Source organism: Rhagoletis pomonella, unplaced genomic scaffold (genome assembly GCF_013731165.1).
Source record: "Rhagoletis pomonella isolate Grant_MI unplaced genomic scaffold, Rhpom_1.0 Rhpom_scaffold_00016, whole genome shotgun sequence".
Classification (NCBI taxonomy): Eukaryota; Metazoa; Arthropoda; class Insecta; order Diptera; family Tephritidae; genus Rhagoletis; species Rhagoletis pomonella.
Window position 1 is genome coordinate 2,234,806 of NW_023458570.1, and position 18,640 is coordinate 2,253,445.

The 18,640-nt window shown below is 38.6% G+C and overlaps 2 protein-coding genes across 2 annotated transcripts in view; both read left to right on the plus strand.

The window, feature by feature from the left end:
* LOC118749420 (putative neural-cadherin 2) overlaps positions 1-18,640 on the plus strand; it is a 580,827-nt gene that overhangs the window by 242,332 nt on the left and 319,855 nt on the right. The gene's annotated exons all lie outside the window — the stretch shown is intronic.
* On the plus strand, positions 5,063-5,755 carry LOC118749400 (bleomycin hydrolase-like; the record flags this gene model as incomplete). Its single annotated transcript, XM_036484207.1, has 1 exon — positions 5,063-5,755. A coding segment is annotated over one exon (678 nt), but the record flags the coding sequence as incomplete, so codon positions are not given.

An 18,640-nucleotide genomic window follows, 5' to 3' on the forward strand; every position in this document is an offset into this window, starting at 1 on the left:
TGTTGCCGCCAGTTGTGTTGTTGACGCGTTTGCGAGCGGAAAGGACGAGTTTCCGCGTCGCGTCGGTTGTATTGCTGACGCGTTTGCGAGCGGAAAGGACGAGTTTCCGCGTCGCGCCAGTTGTGTTGTGCACGCGTTGGCGAGCGGAAAGAACGAGTTTCCGCGTCGCCCGCGCGTGGTTGTAACTTGTCTAACGGTCTCGGTGTGCCAGTTCCAGAGTTGCGCTTTTGTCGCTCATGTGGGGAAGAGTCTGTCCTCTCTGACCCCTCCAACTCCTCCTCTTCGACCTGCTGCGCCCACGACTTCGTCTGCTCGTAACGTCGATAGAGAGTGCCCCGTCCGAGCTCTCGCCGTCGTTGATCGCGTTCGCTGGGTGCCTTTGGTCTTCGCAGTCATCGAGATGGAGCGAGGTGTGATGCTTTTCGCGACATCGGTGGCATCGATCCGTGCTGCTGCACATGTCGAGGCGGTGGAACGGCGAGAGGCAGTTTGGGCAATATTTATGCAGCAGGACTGCACGCAGCCTTGCTTCGACCGCTTTGCCGCGGTAAAGGGGGCATAGTCGAATGCCATGCGCTCCGCCGCATAGCCGGCATAGAACCGTGAATTTATCAGCGCGTTCTTCCGCATGTGCGCGATTAGCCGAGAAACGAGTCATTCTGTAAATGAGTCTCGTAGTCATGTCCGTAGGTGTAAAAAGTTACGTACTATTAGTTTTGGGTTGGGTGGCAAGTGGCGAATATATGTATGCCTGTATGTCTCGTGAAAGCACATTTTATATATACGTGTGATATACTTATGTACATATATATATATATATATATATATACTATTTGTTTATTTATTTAATTTGTTTTGACTTGCTGAAGAACAAAACTGGGCCAATTCAGACTTTCAGTCTCCGCGTACTTGTGCGGTATTAAGTATTTTTTATTTATTTATTTATTTGTTACAGTCTTGGGACTTAAAAGTACAGATAGGTATTTTTAATATATAACAAAGTATGCGTATATGTAAGTTTAAATTTTCAATTACAAAGCTGTTTATGTTTCTAAAACTATCAAATAACCTATATAAATGTATATTGTCTAACTAGTTTGGTAGCTGGCGAGGCCTAGTCTCCAGTCTACCTTTAAATATGTACTATGTGCAGCAGGCGGAAAGACCTTGTTTCCGCTCCGCGTTGCTCACGAGTTGATAGTCACGGTCGGAAAGGCCGAGTCTCCGATCCATGTTCCCGTCGTCATTAATATGCAAACCCTGACGCTGGATTCCGTGATGTGAGGCGGGCGGAAAGGTCTAGTTTCCGCTCCGCGTTATGGTCGGGCTGTTGGGCATAGTCGGAAGCTTTCGTATGCTAGATCATTTGCTGCTTGGTCGGATGGAAAGGCCTGGTTTCCATTCCGTTCCGTGCTCTCCTACCTAATAGCCAGAGTTTTACAGTGATCAAATAGTTGTCTTTTAAAAGCAACAAAGTTATCACAGTCTTTTACATGTGGCGGTAACTCATTAAAACACTTTAAACCTTTATAAAATATATTTTTTTTGTCTACCTCTGTTCTATAAAGTGGGAGTCTAAAGCAATTGTTTTCCCTGAGTATATATGAATGAGTTTCATTTATATACCGAAGATTGTCGCTCAGATAGTCTGGAAGTTTACCGTTCTTTATGTTGTATACGAATTTCATAGCATGATAGAAAACCTGTTGCTTAACACTCAACCAATTCATATCTGTGATCATCTCCTGTGTAGGTGTATCGTAACGCTTATTTAATATGAACCTCATAGCTCTATTTTGCATTTTTTGCAATTTCTCGATATTTGCGTCGCTTGCTAAGAAGAAGATTGTTGGGCAGTATATAAAATGTGGTTCTACTATAGATCTATAGACCAGGGTTTTATACCTTCTTCTCAGATACTTACAAGATCTTTTCATAAGACCAATTTTTTTCGCAATTTTGTTCACTGTATGCTCAACATGCTCATCAAATTTAAGTTTATTATCTATATATATACCCAGGTACTTAATGAGTTTAACTTCCTCAATTTCTTCCTCTTTGATTTTTAAATTGTAACTGGTGGTTCCAAGATTAACTGCTCTAGTGAGGATCATGAACTGTGTCTTTTTTACATTCAACTTAAGTTTATTTAAACACAACCATTTGTACAAAGAATCCAAGTCTTCTTGCATTTTAGTCATCGCAGTCTGTAAGTTTCTGTCACTGATCGTTAACAGTGTATCATCAGCGAACAGTTTTAACTTACAGTGCTTGAGTGCCATATTTATGTCGTTAATGTAAATATTAAAAAGTACTGGGGCCAATACCGATCCCTGCGGCAACCCAATATTGACTGCCACTTTATTTGACACACTTGACTCGATTACAGTTTGTTGCATACGATCTGAGAGAAAGCTTCGAAACCAGTTAAGCTCCGTGTTTTCAATACCAATGCATTCGAGCTTTTTCAACATTCTTGCCCTGTCAATGGTCTCGAAAGCTCTTTTGAGATCAATAAAAACCGCAACGATATTCATCTTCGAGTTAAGGTCTTCCTTCCACTGGGATATAACAAAATTTAGCGCAGTCTCGCAAGAGTGTTTAGCTCTAAAACCTGATTGCTCCTTAATGAGTATGTTATTACTTTCAATGTGGCGCGCCAACTGATTTTTTACCACATTTTCCAAGATTTTTTCCATGCTAGGCAGTGTATTAATTGGTCTAATTTCCTCGGCTTTTACAGTTTTTTTCACTTTTTTTACCGGAACTATGGTCGAGATTTTCCATTCTTTTGGTACTGTTCCTGATTCAAGACTCTTATTTATTAATAAGGCATAAAAGTGTCCCATGTATTCAACTGAATCCTTTATAACACCGTCAGATAATAAATTATTTCCACCAATTTTAGTCTTAAATTTCTTCACTATAAGGATAACATCCTCTGAGGTAATTTTCTCAAATTTAAAGGTGCCTCGACTGTCTTCCTGTCGTAACTGTTCACACTTTACGTTCTCTATATTACTATTTATGTCGACGATACTATCCACAAAGTACTTGTTTAGTTCTTCGGCGATTACCATACTATTTCTGTATATTTTTCCGTTGATGAGAACTTCTTTGATATTGTCTCTGTTTCCCGTATTATTAAGAATATTCTTTAAATATTTCCACATTAAACGACTATCACCTCTATTATTTTCTACCTTGTGTTCCATATACTGAATTTTCTTAATTTTGATCATTTTCTTATACTCTTTCTTTATTTTGTTGTAATCTACCCAATCACCTGTGAGTACTGCTCTTTGGTGTAACCTAAACTTTTCTTTATTAGTGTCAGTCAGTTGTCTATCATACCATTTATTTCTAAGTTTAACCCGCCTTTGTACCCGAGAAGTTAGTTGATTCATACTCGAAATCAAACAAAGGTTGATATGTTCGAGCATATCATCAATATTGAAACTATTCAGGTTTGCAAAGTGGCATTGTCTCAAAAGATTTATGAGGTTGTCTGGGCTGTACTCATCCCAAGAAATTAATTCAGAGAGTTTATTGATTTCGCCTTGTTTTTTTATATTGCATTTGAACATTATGGTTTCGTGATCCGTTATTCTATGTTCCTCAGCTTTTTCACATGAAACTTCATTAGTGTTAGAGTATAACAAGTCGATGCGCGTTTCGGACTGTGCAGTAACCCTGGTATCAAAGTTGATTAACTGTTTCATTGCCTGCTGAGAGAATATCTCATTAAGCTTCCTACTATATGTCGATGATATATTCATATTTATATTAAAATCCCCAATAATAATGGTATTTACCATGTTAGCGCATGTTTCGGACTAATGGTCTTACTCTTAAAAAATAAATAGACTTACAAAGCTCTACAAAGTGGCGTTTTTGTAAAAAAGCTTCAATTTAAAAAGCGGTTAAAGTCTTCTTTATTTTCTATGACTTTGAGCGTAAGGTTTCGTATTTGGGTTAAAACAGATCTGTGGAAGGTGACCATCGCTATAAGATTTTATTCCATTACATTTGTTGCCATTTGCTTTTGCATCGAACAGACCTTTATGTAGTACAAACTTTTCGATCACTATTTCCCCGAACACACCGTGAAATTTGTAATCTCGTAAAAGGTGTCATTTGTGGTTTTGTGGTGAGTTTCACCACTTGGCCTGGCACGGCGAAAGAAAATTTCCTCACTATGGGTTCGAGACCGGCCTAAGCCAGTAAATAGTACATCAGTGTTGCCAGGTCGAAACTAAGTGAGTATGAACAGTTTTTAATGCACATAGTTGCAGTTTGAGAACAAAAAAAAGACGATAAACCTGTGATTTTATTCCAATTAAAAATATTTTTGTTAAAGAAATGCGAATTTTTAAATTCGTACAAAAAAAAAAAAAAACGTAAAACTTTTTATTCTTACATACAGCATCAGAAGCTAGCATAAATGAAAAAAAATCCAAAGGCTTCCTGGTTCAGTTTATTAAAAATTTTTATTACATATTGACGATTTTTACATGCAAAAGGCGTTTTTTTTTAGAACCAAACTGACGCTTTCCCAATATAATCACCTGGCAACACTGTATAGCATGCACCACAAAATGAATTTTTTTTTCTCGCAGTTTATTGTCAAGTTGTGCACCTGACAACCAGATGGTGCTGCTTGCCCTACTCTTATGAAGGCTCGCAATTCGCCCAATCACATATGTCAAACGTTGAGCTAATACCGTATGTCAAAGTTTTGACACAGTAATAACTTCCTGAATGACTGAAAATTTCATTCTGGATTTGGCACGTGGTAAGTTTGTTGTGATTATTAAATTATTAGTGTTGTTCAATTCATTCATTTCATTTTCAGATTCGACAATTAAGCGTGGCTGTTGCCGGTATTCCACATTGGTCATTTCCGAGCAACAATTTCAATTTTGCAAATGATTTGTAAAAGTCGTGGCATTGGCGTATTGGGTAATGATGCACAGGAGACTGGCATACCTGCTGATATATGGCGTTTCTACCTTGCTTGTGCGCGTCCCGAAGGACAAGACTCCAGCTTTAGTTGGAATGACTTAGCGGCGCGTATTATGACAAATCCAAAGCATATAAATCGATTGGACCGATAACGCCGTTGGAGTTCTACGAAAATCATGTAAAACCAATATTTAATGTGGAACATAAGGTATGTTTAGTAAATGATCCACGCCCATCTAGTATGTACGATCAAACATACACAGTTGATTGCCTCGGCAATGTCGTGGGTGGTCGCCCAGTGCTTTACAATAATCAACAGGTCGAGAAATTACTGCAGTTGGTTGCTGCAAGCTTAAAAGCCGGTGAAGCCGTTTGGTTTGGTTGTGAAGTCAGTAAACGCTTTGCATCAAAGCAGGGCATAGAAGATTTGAGTGTACATGACTTCAAGTTAGTGTTTGATGTTGATATTCAGACACCATTGTCCAAGGCGGATCGCCTTATTTTCGGTGAATCAGCCATGACGCATGCCATGTTATTCACCGCCGTTTCTCTGGATGCAAATGGCGATGTTACTAAATTGCGCGTTGAAAATTCTTGGGATGAAGACCGTGGTGAAAAAGGTTATCTAGTTATGACTGCCGAATGGTTCAAGGAATTCGGTTTTGAAGTTGTGATCGACAAATCTTTTGTGCTGCCCGAAATTTTGCAAGTTTTCGATATGGATCCAATTGTGCTTCCAGCTTGGGACTGTTTTTCAAAGGGCGGTCCTGCGTAGTTTTTCAAATCTGAAAAACCTGAAAATGTACTGAATTTTCCCCAAGTGTCCTGCATTTGTCCCACATTTTATTCGTTATTTTAAAATTATCGGACAATGGATGGATTTTTTCAAAAAAGTGATTTTTGGTACTTTTCGTAGCTTTTCTTCAATATCTCATGAAAAAATCTCCCAATCAACGTAAGCAACTTACCACTCGAAGGGTATTGATGTGCCTCTTACTAAAATATATGACTTGTGGCGACTTCAATGAAAGTTATCATTACCATTTGCATTTTGTCGTCGCAGTCGAGGAAAGTGAGCTTTTCAATCAAATACGCAGATTCATTTGAATATTTTTTTTCCATTATTTTAAAAATTCGATACAGTAAATTTTGAGCCACAGAAATGTAGAAATGTAGATGCTATGGAGCGCAATCTGCACAAATTATATATTCCTGTAAAGGGAACTTTGTAACTCGTCGTTTACGTCGATTCTTGACGTCGATTTTTGACAAATAACTGCGAAAAGTACCAAAAAAACAAAAAAAATTTATTGTTTCCGTTTTGAACGACTCAACATTTGCCTATAAAATAATATTTTAAAGCTTTTCACTTTTCGTGTAAGCTATTGTAATTGTAATATGTCGTGCGATACTTTTATAAATATTCATGTGAAAAAAAGATTAATATCGATGAAGAAAACGTGATTCATTTTTAAAGTTTAAAATGTATTAAGAAATTAGAATCATAAATACTCTTTTGATATTTTTATGCTACGTTAATATATGTAGGCGTATTTTTGAAAAATTGTCCTTCATTTTGAATCCATATTTATGGTCACCGTATGTATAACACAAAATATCGTTGGAAGAGTGTATTGTTTATATGTATAATATTTAAATGTCCTCGGTGTGCACTCTCCGTTGATTAGCTACCACTTGCTTGTGTTTCCGTTTCTTCCACTATAAGCTTGGCATTTTATTTAACCAAAAAAAGCATACCAAGCTGCTTGGCAAATGTAATTCGTAACCGATTAGAAGAAATTTAAAACAAAAAAAAACACTTTATTTTGGAAATTTTAAAACAAAAACGAAAAACTGATTCTATGTTTTCCCTTTTAACTGCTGCTTATACCTGGGGCATACCGTTTACAGTGAATTCCACAAGTCATGTACTATAAAAGCTGGTTCTACATTAGATTTATTAGAAATCGGCTGTTGTAAAACTAGCGATCACGTTATAATTTTGTTTATGGAGTTTCAAAATGTTCAAATATGTATCAACTTAAACGGGGCACAGTTTACTAGCTGGGAATATTTTGTAAACAGACAATTCAGCCGTAAAAGTCTCTTCGGCTTTTTAATTTAAATTATTATATACAGAGAAATTGTTTTGTAATTTATATGGCAGTAACATTGATGATATTCTAGGAGAAGACTCCGATTATGACTATGGTCAACAATTGTCGGCGGAATTCATTGAGCGTTTAGGTTTTGTTGATTCCCCACAAGCATTACTTAATGGTGTACCTATGCAACAAAATTTATTATCCTCTGATAGTGAATTCGAAGAAGCGATATTTTCAGAAATTATTCAACAGGCTAGCATTTTTCAGAAAGCGGTATATAAAGGAGATTTAACAGACTCTGATTCTGTTATTGATTACTTAATGAATCAGGATCATGTAATGCCACGCTTGAATCAACGCATTCTTAGTAATGAAGCCTCTGAATTTCTCGATTTTTCTGGACATGAAAGCAAAGATTTAACGAACGTGCGGGGTCTGGGCCAACTCTCAAATCGAGATATGACGGCGACTCTTTTGACTAATTTAAAATATTTCATCGGTAAACATTCAACCAAAAATATTGGTAACGCTAAACTACACTTCCTAACTATTTGGGTTATTGCTGATATTGAACAAACCGAGGGTCGTGAGTTATTAATGCTCTGAGATTCGTTAGATCTGGAAGTAGTGTACGCGTAGGGTTTGTCCCAAATGCAGAAGGCTCCAATCTCTTAAATAAACACAATTTGAATCGTCTTGTTTGGGCTGCTGCACAAACTCTACCGCCACTGGAAGCTACAGTCTTGGTTTTGAAATGGCTCATGCACCCTAATTCAGCTCATGATATTCCAGATGCAGTCTCTTATGATCTTGTGAACTAAAGGAACATAAAGACTGCAGTGTAGATTTAAACTACCACATAGTTCATGAAACTTCATTTCTGGTTTTTGCTTTCGTTTGATAGGAACTGTAGAAAAAAATTAAGCAATTAAGCAGCAAATTAGAATATAGGAACAATTATCTTAACGTCGGTTGAATGAAAATATTCGAATTTATAGAAAACAGAATAAATTCGAATGTCGAGCAAAAACACTGATTTTTATTAATTTGAATCCCTGCAATACAATTTTTCGTGCATACGAAGTAGAGGGCTGCATGAATTCATTCAAAACGGCATATGAATTATTCATATAAAAAAAACCAATGATTGAGTTTACCTTCAAAAATTTGTTGAGTTTGAGTAAATACTGTTCTGATATGGGTGTCGTCATAACAAGCCTATGTATACTTATATGTATGTATATGGCATATATAAATATGTGTCTTATGTTATTGTGTTTAAATAGGAGTTTGTTATTATGCTATAAAAACTCTGGGTGACGGAATCAGAAGATGCTTTTATATTACTCAAGTATTCATGTTTTTGAGATGCGCTCTTGAAATTATTCATAGCGATAATTCTGTTGCTGGAATATTTGGTGTTTGAGAATGCTGAACTCTGAAACGCCATTGACATTTGAGATGTGGGATTTCGTAGGGAGTAAGAAGTGGAATAGGTGGGTTTTGTGAAGTGGAATACAGAGTAGGTAGGAAGTTTACTGCGAGGTGGTGCTATTTTCGTTGTAGGGCGGAAGTAGGACCAATTTTGCAATTGGCCTTCTGATTTCTCCCTTAGCTGTTTCGATGTCGACTACTCTTACTCGGTTGTCGGAACCTGGGTGTAGCTTGACTATTCTGCCCAATCTCCATTCGTTTGGTGGCAGGTTTTCTTCTTTAACAACGACCAGGTCCCCTTGTTTTAAGTTGGTTTGTGGATGTTTCCACTTGATGCGTTTCTGCATCTCGGTGAGGTATTCCAATTTCCATCTCCTACAGAATGTCTGGTGTAGGGCCTTCAGTTTCTGCCATCGATTTACGATTGAGGCTGGACTTTCATTTACATCGATTTCGGGTGGGGCAAGAAGATGCCCGCCGACCAGAAAATGACCGGGGGTAAGCGGCTCCAGGTCAGACGGTTCGTTTGAAGAGGGGCTTAGTGGTCGTGAGTTGAGACAAGACTCAATACGGCATAAGAGTGTGGTGAACTCTTCAAAAGTATATTTGTGGTCGGACGCGACCTTTTTAAAGTGGGTTTTGAAACTTTTCACCCCAGCTTCCCACAAACCGCCCATGTGAGGGGCCGCAGCGGGTATGAAATGCCACTCTAAGGCTTGATGGCTGTACTTAGTGAGGGTGCTATTGCGTGCCTCAGCTAAAAATGCTTTGAATTCCGATCGTAAAGATCGTGAGGCTCCGACAAAGTTAGTACCATTGTCGGAGTAAACGTTTTTTGGACATCCTCGTCTAGCAACGAATCTTGCGAAAGCGGCTAGAAAGGACGCGGTGCTAAGGTCGCTGGTAGCTTCAAGGTGAATGGCTTTCGTCGAGAAACAGACGAAGAGACAGACATAGCCTTTTGACATGCGACATCCTCTGCCCCGGTAGGACTTGATGTCGAACGGGCCCGCGAAATCCACCCCCGTGTTTGTGAATGCACGGGAAAAGGTTGTGCGTTCTTTGGGAAGGATTCCCATAAGTTGAGTTTGCGACCGTTTCTTGTGGATCGTGCAGACCTTGCAGTTATGTATGACGGACCGTATCAAGTTTTTCACTCTGGGAATCCAATACTGCGATCGGATAAGTCGCAGCATCAGCTGGTTTTCTCCGTGCACGGAAATTTTATGGATAAACTGGACCAAGAGACGGGACATCCTACAACCATACGGAAGAATGATAGGATGACGTTCATTGTAGGACAGATCGCTAGATGCGCTCAGACGACCACCAGCCCTCAGAATCTCATCTTTGTCGATGAACGGGTTAAGAGGCAGGATTTCACTTTTTCCGTCGATGGATTTTCCAGATTTTAACCTTGTATATTCTTCGCTGTAATATTGTTTTTGACAAATCGTTATTAAGCGTTGGGTCGTTGTTTTAATTTCGTTTGCCGAAATTGAACGAGACTCCGCTTTAAAGGAATATTTCGTTTTGGGATTGATTCTTTGATAGAATCTCATAATATACGATATAACCCTCAAAGCCCGTGATAAATCAGAAAATCGATCGAGAATGTCGTGAAAGTCTTTTACTTTTGTTGTTGCATGAACATGCACCCTTTTTTCTTCAATGGTTGTGTCAAAGTCCGATTCTTGTGCTGGCCATCTCGAATAGTCTTCTTGTAACCAAGAAGGACCCTGCCACCACAAGGAGTTGTTGACTAGATCACTCGCCGAAAGTCCTCTACTCGCCAGATCTGCTGGGTTTGATGCCGAATCCACATGACGCCAGTTTTCGGTTCCCACCTTGTCTACAATTTTTGTTATTCGGTGAGCAACGAAAGTTGACCACGAACACGGTGGTTTCCGGATCCATGCGAGGACTATTGTCGAATCTGTCCAGAGATTTATTTTCAAATGTCCAAGACTCAGATTTTCGACGACCGCTTCTACGGTTTCCGAAAGCAAAACTGCGCCGCAAAGTTCTAAACGGGGTAACGATACTGTTTTGACGGGCGCTACCTTTGTTTTTGCCATTAGAAGGCTGACCACAACTTTTTCCGCAGTCTTAACTCTCAAGAAAACAGTCGCCGCGTATGCTTTCTCCGAAGCGTCGCTGAATCCATGTATTTCGGCGTCATCTGTTTGCGTAAAGTGAACCCATCTTGGTATGCGAATGGTATTAATGTCCATGTAGTCGTGCATAAATGCCTGCCAACGGTCTAATGTGGTCGGAGACACGGTATCGTCCCAACCAGTTCCCTCCAACCAAATATTTTGCATAATGATCTTGGCGACAATTACCACTGGAGCGAGCCAACCGAGCGGGTCAAACAGTTTGGCGATAGCTGAAAGTATCGCTCTTTTAGTGATGACGTCACGATTTTCTATTGGTTTTGCTGTGAAATAGAAGTAGTCAGATTTGGCATTCCATCTGATGCCAAGTGCTTTTACCGTACTAGACTCTTCAAACTCTAGAAAATCGTCGGTGAGTAAATGAGATTTCGGTATACCTTCAAGTATTTTACTGGAGTTCGAAGTCCACTTTCTTAACGGGAACCCTGCTGAATGCAGTACCTGTAGTATTTCTTCTCGAGCTTTAATCGCTGCTTCGATGCTGTGTCCTCCAGCAAGTACGTCGTCCACGTACATACACTTTCGCAAAATTTCGGATGCGATTGGAAACGAGCTCGCGACCTCATCAGCTAGTTCATGCAATGTCCTTATCGCGAGATAAGGAGCACAGTTGATGCCAAAAGTCACCGTTTTTAATTCGTATAAGCTAATTCTCTTGGGCAGGTGCGAAAAACTATGCGCTGATATTTCGTTTGATTCTCATTTACATACATGATACATTTTCTCTATATCGCTGTTGAAGACGTATTGGAACAGTCTCCAACGGAGTATGAGGATCGTTAAATCGGCCTGAAGTACAGGACCTGGAAGGAGGACATCATTCAAACTCATGCCATTAGCGGTTGGGCATGATGCGTTGAATACAATCCTGACCTTTGTAGTGGTACTTTCTTCCTTTAAAACGGCGAGGTGCGGTAAAAAATAGCAGTCCGTTGAATCTGGTGAAATGTTTTTGTTAATTTTTGACATATGTGCTAGTGTCTCGTATTCAGATACAACCCGGTTGTACTCTGTTTGAAGGACAGGCTTTTTCGCTGGTCGCGTCTCGTTCCGGTAGAACTGAGAGCATGCACTTTTCAGCGAAGGTCCTAAGCACACATTTTTCGGAAAATCCCGTTTAAAAGGTAGAGACACAATGTATTTTCCATCGGTATTTCGTGTTGTAGTTGCTTTGAAGAGCTCTTCGCAGTATTTATCATCTTCGTTGATGCCTTTTTTCTTTGGGACATCCTCCAGCTCCCAAAATGCAGCTAGCTGCTTGTCCAACGTGACTTCGTTAAAATACGATACGATATTGTTAGTTGGACTGACTGAGTCCGCGCGACCAGTCAGTATCCAACCGAACACGGTCTCTTGCGCGAGAAGCGTATTTAATACGTTCTTCCTCATTCCGCTTAAAATTATTTGCGGGTAAATATCTCCTCCTAAGACCAGGTCAACTGGCTCATTGACGAAGAATCTTTTGTCCGCCAAGACCAAGTCTGGGAACGATTGCCGCGTCATTGCGCTTATCTGACAAGTCGGAAGATCCCCGGTTAATTGTGGTAAAACCAGCACAATTGCTTCTATATTAATTAACGGGTCTGTGGGTGACCGAAGTTGAATAGCACACGCTTCTTTTACCTGCGCAGATACAGAGTTATTGATGCCCGAAACTTGGGCATGCAAGCGTTTTGATGGCAGGTTGATTCTCCGTTTGAGTCTCTCAGTAATGAACGAGCACTCAGAACCAGAATCTATAAGCGCTCTAGCCGAAAAATGTATACCATTATAGTGTATGTTTACGCGTGCTGTTCCTAACAAAACTCCTTTACTTGTATTTGCGTAACAAGAATTTACATTTGTAACCGATTTGATGTTTCCTTTTTCAGATTCGCGTCTTGATTGAGTCTGGTTTGGAGTAGATTCCACGCTACCCGATGGATCGGTTGTCGCTTTTGGCTGAATTGGCATATGGAGCAACTTGTGATGTCTCGAATGACAAGTGCTGCAGTTAAATGAGCTGGTACATCTTGAGACTGTGTGCCCAGCAGATAAACAATTCAAGCAACTGCGAATGCTCTTCACGTAATCTACTCGCTCCGTCGGCTTTAGACGCAAAAATCTGTCGCACTTTGATAGCTTGTGTACATTGCTGTTGCACATTTTACATGTTGCCTTTGCTACACTGGCTTGAAAGGCGCCAAGCTTTTTTGCAGGCGTCTCTGCAGAATTCCGAGAGCTTGGTGGTTTAGGTTTCGAAACTATATCTCCCCTAAGACCTGTCACGGTTTCCAGTGTTTGAAACCGATTGGATAGGAATTTATCCATATCTACCCATTTGGAAATCTCAGTTTTATTTTCTATGGTTTGCTCCCATAGTGCCAGTGTCGTTTCTGGCAGTTTTGTCGAACACAAATATGTGAATATTGCATCCCAATTTGAAACATCAATCTGATGACACTGAAGCGACGAGATGCAATTATTTATGTCGCGTTGCAGTTTCTTGATGGAGCTACCGCATTCACTCTCAACTGCGTTTAAATTAAATAATACCTTTAATTGGGCATTGACCAGGATACGTTTATTTTCGTACCTGTCACAAAGATTTTTCCAGGCCGCACCAAAGCCATCGTTGGTTAATGGGGATCTCTGCACAATTTCCCTGGCCTCCCCCTGAGTTTTTTGCCGGAGGTGATACAGCTTCTCAACTGGGGTAAGGCGCTTATTTAGAATGTATATAGCCGTAAACATATCCCTAAACGATGGCCACGAAAGATAATCTCCTTTAAAAATGTCTGTGTCGCAAGGAGGGAGATGAATATTAAGCTCGCGACCTGACTTGTATTCGCTTTCCTTTTCAGTCTTTGCGAGTTGCTCTGAAAGATCAGCCATTGCTGCTTGGCACCGCAAAAAACTGAAGTAGGTGCTTTTATACTTCTTTTTAATTGCTGTCAGGTCTTTGGTTTCGAGCTCTTGTGATGCGCAAAGTTCATCATAAGACCCTTTTACCTTTTCCCACAGAGCCTTTAATTCATCCTTTTGGAAAGTTAAGGAGTGCTTTGTGTGCTCTGATGGCTGCATAGAGTTGTAGTCAGATTCGAATTCTGTTACTGAATCTGCCTGACGAATAAAGGTGTCCATTTTTGACCAAAGGCAACTGAAGTGGACGCAAGACAAAAGATTTCTTTGTGTGAATCGCCGCTTCGTAGAAAAGATTGCCACTAAAAACGCTTAGCCCGAAATAAGTCTAATTCTTATAAGAACAACAAAGGATAACTTGTGTATTTAAAATAACGATTTATTTATTTTCCAGCCAAATAAGACTGTCGAATACGTAATTACGTATGTGTATGTGCGTATATGCAAAAATGTGCAAGTCACTCACCACCCAACTTATCAAATATGTGATATACGTGTGTAAATAATTGATATTCAAAATATGCAGTTTATTTTAAAAATTTCTTACGAAGAAATTGTGTTTGTTTAAGCGTGGCTGTGATTTTATGCAACCAACAAATAAATGGGGGAAACAACCCAGTGAAGTGATCAGCAATATGTACAAGCGCGCCACTAATAATAGACAAGTGCAATGTGAAAAGAAACCAAAGGAGTTTCGCAAAATCTACTTGAAGTTACGCGATTAATAAAATGCAAATAAAAGCGAAAGCCAGTAAAATGAGAAAAAACTAAATCCTGTGCTTTGCAAGAAAGGAATAAATTTTATCAATCTTGTGCTTCGGTAAATGCGACTGGTATTTTTACACAAACAACACCGTATCACGAATCAAAATGGACGTTCGCGCAATTAGTTAATGTTAGCCGGTACCCCACTAAAACGTGAAAAGTGTTCTAATTTTTATTTAAACAAAATAATAAGCACTGAGTGTTTTCTACCCTGACGTGATCTCCTTGCTGTCTTCTAAGAAGTGAAAAAGTGCCAACAAACGAAAAGGGATGTAGCCCACCGCACAGTAACTTTCGTTAAGTTTCCCCTCCAATAAGTTACCGTACAGTGGGGCTTGTTGTTAGCGGCTGGAAAGATAGCCGTAACTTATGTATGTGTTTGTGTGCTCTTACATCAAGTGACAAAACGCGGATTAGGGTGGTGCAATATATTTAGGTCGCGGACCTAAACACAACCGTCATGTGAACAAAGTTAATATACCCTTGTGCACAAGTGCGATCGGGTATAAAAACTCTTAATTTCTTTCAATAAAACTTTAATAATTTTACAGCTCGTTTAATTCTAAATAGTCGCTATCAAGCTAGTAGAACAACCCCAATTAGATACTAATTGATTAACTAAAATGCTTTTGACTAGTTCAGCTTCTCACTGCTGGGATTATTCATGCAAGTTCCTTAATGTGGTGTTCTACGTTCATTTAAAAATCGCCCCCGCAGCTATGTTTGCACGTAGATACATACATACATTTGTATATCACCAGCGACAGCAACCGGAATCGGTGCAAAAGAGAATCGCATGCAAACAGCCAACAATGTAACCTAGATTTCAACGAGCAACAAATAAAAAATATTAAAACAAAAGCCTCCAAAAATGGCTAGGCAAAATGGCAATGCACAACGCGCCTTCGGTGGATTCTGTTATGTCATTGTTACAACTTACGCATTACATTTAACAAATACTGAAGCTCGACGGACGGAACATAAGAATTCACCGAAAGGAGCCACATCCAGTGCCATATTTTGAGTTCACTGACTTAATGGATACCGACCGTATCATTAACTTAGTGCATGTTTATAGGTACGCAGAGATTAGTGTAAGAGAACAGTGTCCGAAGCAGCGACAGTCCTTACTGTTTTGCACCGAAAGACGAGCATGAAGGTATTGGGGCGGGTTATGCCTGTTTCGAAATATACGGGTCTCATCTACCATCCAGCTCGTTCGCGGTAGGGTCTGGAAATATTATCCTATAACTGAACAGCTATAGGTTAAGTTCTTCAGCTATCTTAAAGTCTAATTAGTGGTATAAGTTAATAAGCTAGCGACTAAGAAATTGAAGAAGGCTATTGCAACTCAACTGTCTACAAATTATTTAATAAATATTTTCGATTACTTTTTAAATTACTTTGAGGAATTGAATGGTAGCAAATTTTATATTTTTCAATTCCTTTCATCTGTATTGAAAAAATTCATTACATTATCAATTCCTTTCAAAGGAGTTTCGAAAAAAATTGCATTACTAACACGTAAGTAATTCCAATTACAATATGCAATTTCTTGTAATGGAATTTGAAAAAAAAACATACTTTTGGAATTACTGAGGGATTGTTTACTAATAACAATTCCTTGTAATCTGTAATTGAGATTAATTTAATTTCTAAAGTAAACAAGAAGACTCAGCTCTGGTTTTGGCTGTGGTTTGCCGCTTAACTACGTTTTTTATTTGTTGATTTAATTTTCTGAAGAATATTGCATTCTTACAGAATATTAGTAAGGGTATTCATCAAACCTTATAACTGCATTGTAAACCGTATAAACTTATATTTGTGCAAATATTGTAAATGGACTGTTACAATTTTTATTTAAACTCGTTTACACATTTCTGATAAATTTATTCAACGATTTCACGGAATAATCTTAATAAACTAAAGCAGAGGTGGGCAGCTTCGACAGAGAATTTTTGTACTGTGCGTGCAATTGTGTGCGTACGAACAAGTCGTGCGGTTGAATGAAGCTTTCGCTGCCTTCAGAGCGTGTATGTATACGCGAATATGCCCGCAATTGTAAATGAAAAGAGAGTATGGGGCGTTCATGTAACAGGGTGCTTATATTTATAAGCAGGGACGTGAACCGGTTGAAAAATTTGGTCGGCTCGGTTCAGCGGTTCGAACCGTTATTGCACTTTTGGATTGGTTCGTCAAAGCGGTTTCTTTGGTCTTTGAACCGGGGTTTCGGTTCGGTTCAACGGTTCGAAAAACAAAAAAATAACGTGCAAGTTTAACCCTTTCCCTGCATTTGTACAATATATTGTACATTTAATTTTTTGTTTTTTAGAAAACAAATTAAACTTTATGAAGTTTTGGAATGTCCCGAGTAGTTTACGTAAATCTCAAAATCGAAAACGTTTCAAAAATATTTTTAGAATTTATTTTAAAAATTTTATAAAATTCCAGTGACACGCAAGTTGTGGTAATTTACTGTACAAAAAATAGTGTAAGTCAAGTAAAATCGCTAATAAAAGCACATAGTATGGAAATATGAAAATTATTTCATCATAAATATATGTCAAAATTAAACTATCATGATTTAAAATATTTTTCCCGAGTAGGCATAAACAATTTACAATATATTGTACATTTACACTGAAAGGTTGTAAGTGTCTTGTACAAAATACTGTACAAACGTCCGCAAAGGTTGCAGTTGAACAGGCAATTAGGGTGGTTTTTGAAGAGCTTGTGTCCTGTTGTTGCAGTAACCTACCCTTTTCATTTCTTGATCTACTGAAGGTAGAAAAACCGGGAAGGTTTATTAAAACGGGTCATTTGTATTTTATATTGTAATTGTATCTGAACATTTTTAAAGTTTCTTTATATAATTCTCATCTCATGGAGAAAACTAAAAATTTTTTTAATGCAAATCTTAACTAAAAATACTTAAAAAGATATAAAATATTCATTCCAACATATCTGCAGTAAAATCAATTATTTTGTACATACCTAAGTTCATTTTCAATGAAATAAAAGTTTTATTCCGTCAGGCTTAGTGAAATATTTATAGAGTTTTCTTGAGTGCTTTTACTCCTTTGCGGACTTTTGTACAATATATTGCACAAATTTGAGGTAGCCCCAATAGCCCTAATAGCTAGCCAAAACAACTTTTGAATATTTTTTTTTACTTTTGGTATTATGAGGCTCTATGAACCTTGTAATTAAGAGGCAAAATTTGTATATTCATCAGGGACGGATTTGACCGAAAAGGGTTAAGTGTCAAGTGTCTGTCAAATGAGATGGGTTGCCTTTACATTTGATACTGTCACATGGTAAACAAACATGGTAGGTACATATTACCATGTTTAACAAAAAGAAAAAAGTGGGTACATTTATCTATTGAAAATTGGTTGAAACGCACCTTTAAACGTTTAAAGAAAGTGGTTCTTTAACGTGGCGGGACCCAAACCCAGCGCCCGCGGAGTTTTACGCCCTCCCAATTTAGCTCGCTCCCAACCGAGTGTTCGGTCGCTACCCAGAGGATTCATGGATATAAATATGTGGACGTAGGGAGCTTCGATTTGAACTGTGAGCACACGAATCACTTCTAGTAACTTCCAGGTGAATGGCAGTCGAAATCTTTGCAGTACTGGCAAATGTACAGAACACAGTGGTCAAAGGCGAATATCTCATGTATTTTTTAAATTCATAGATCTACATACCTGTATAGTAAACCAAATAGCTGGGCAAGAATAATATTCTGTGTAATTTTTCTGTAGTTAAGTTTAACTAATGCTTTGCCTATAATTTAAAATAGATATATTAGCAGCCCCTAACTGACTTCCAAAAAAGGAAGAGGTTATCAGTTTGTCGGAATATATATTTATACCTTTCATGAGCATGAAATGGTATTATAACTTTGGTCCGATGTTTGTAAGTACCAGAATAAGAAGAGATAGACCCATTAAAATGTATACTTAAATGATCTGTCTGTCTGTCTGTCTGTCCGTCTGTTTGTATGCAATCTAGTCTCTCAGTTTTCGAGATATCCGGATCAAATTTGGTAGGTGGGTGTATTTTAATAAATTATTAATCATTTGTCGGAACCGGAAGAATCGGACCACTATAACATATAGCTCCCATACAACTGATTGTTCAGATATGAGATTTTTGGTTATAACTTCTCCATTTATGCAGCTGGGAACATGGCATTCCACAATATTTCCATCCATTTTCAAAAACATGCTTACAGTGAAAATGGCGAAGATCGGGTCGCTATAACCTATAGCCTCCATACAACCGATTGTT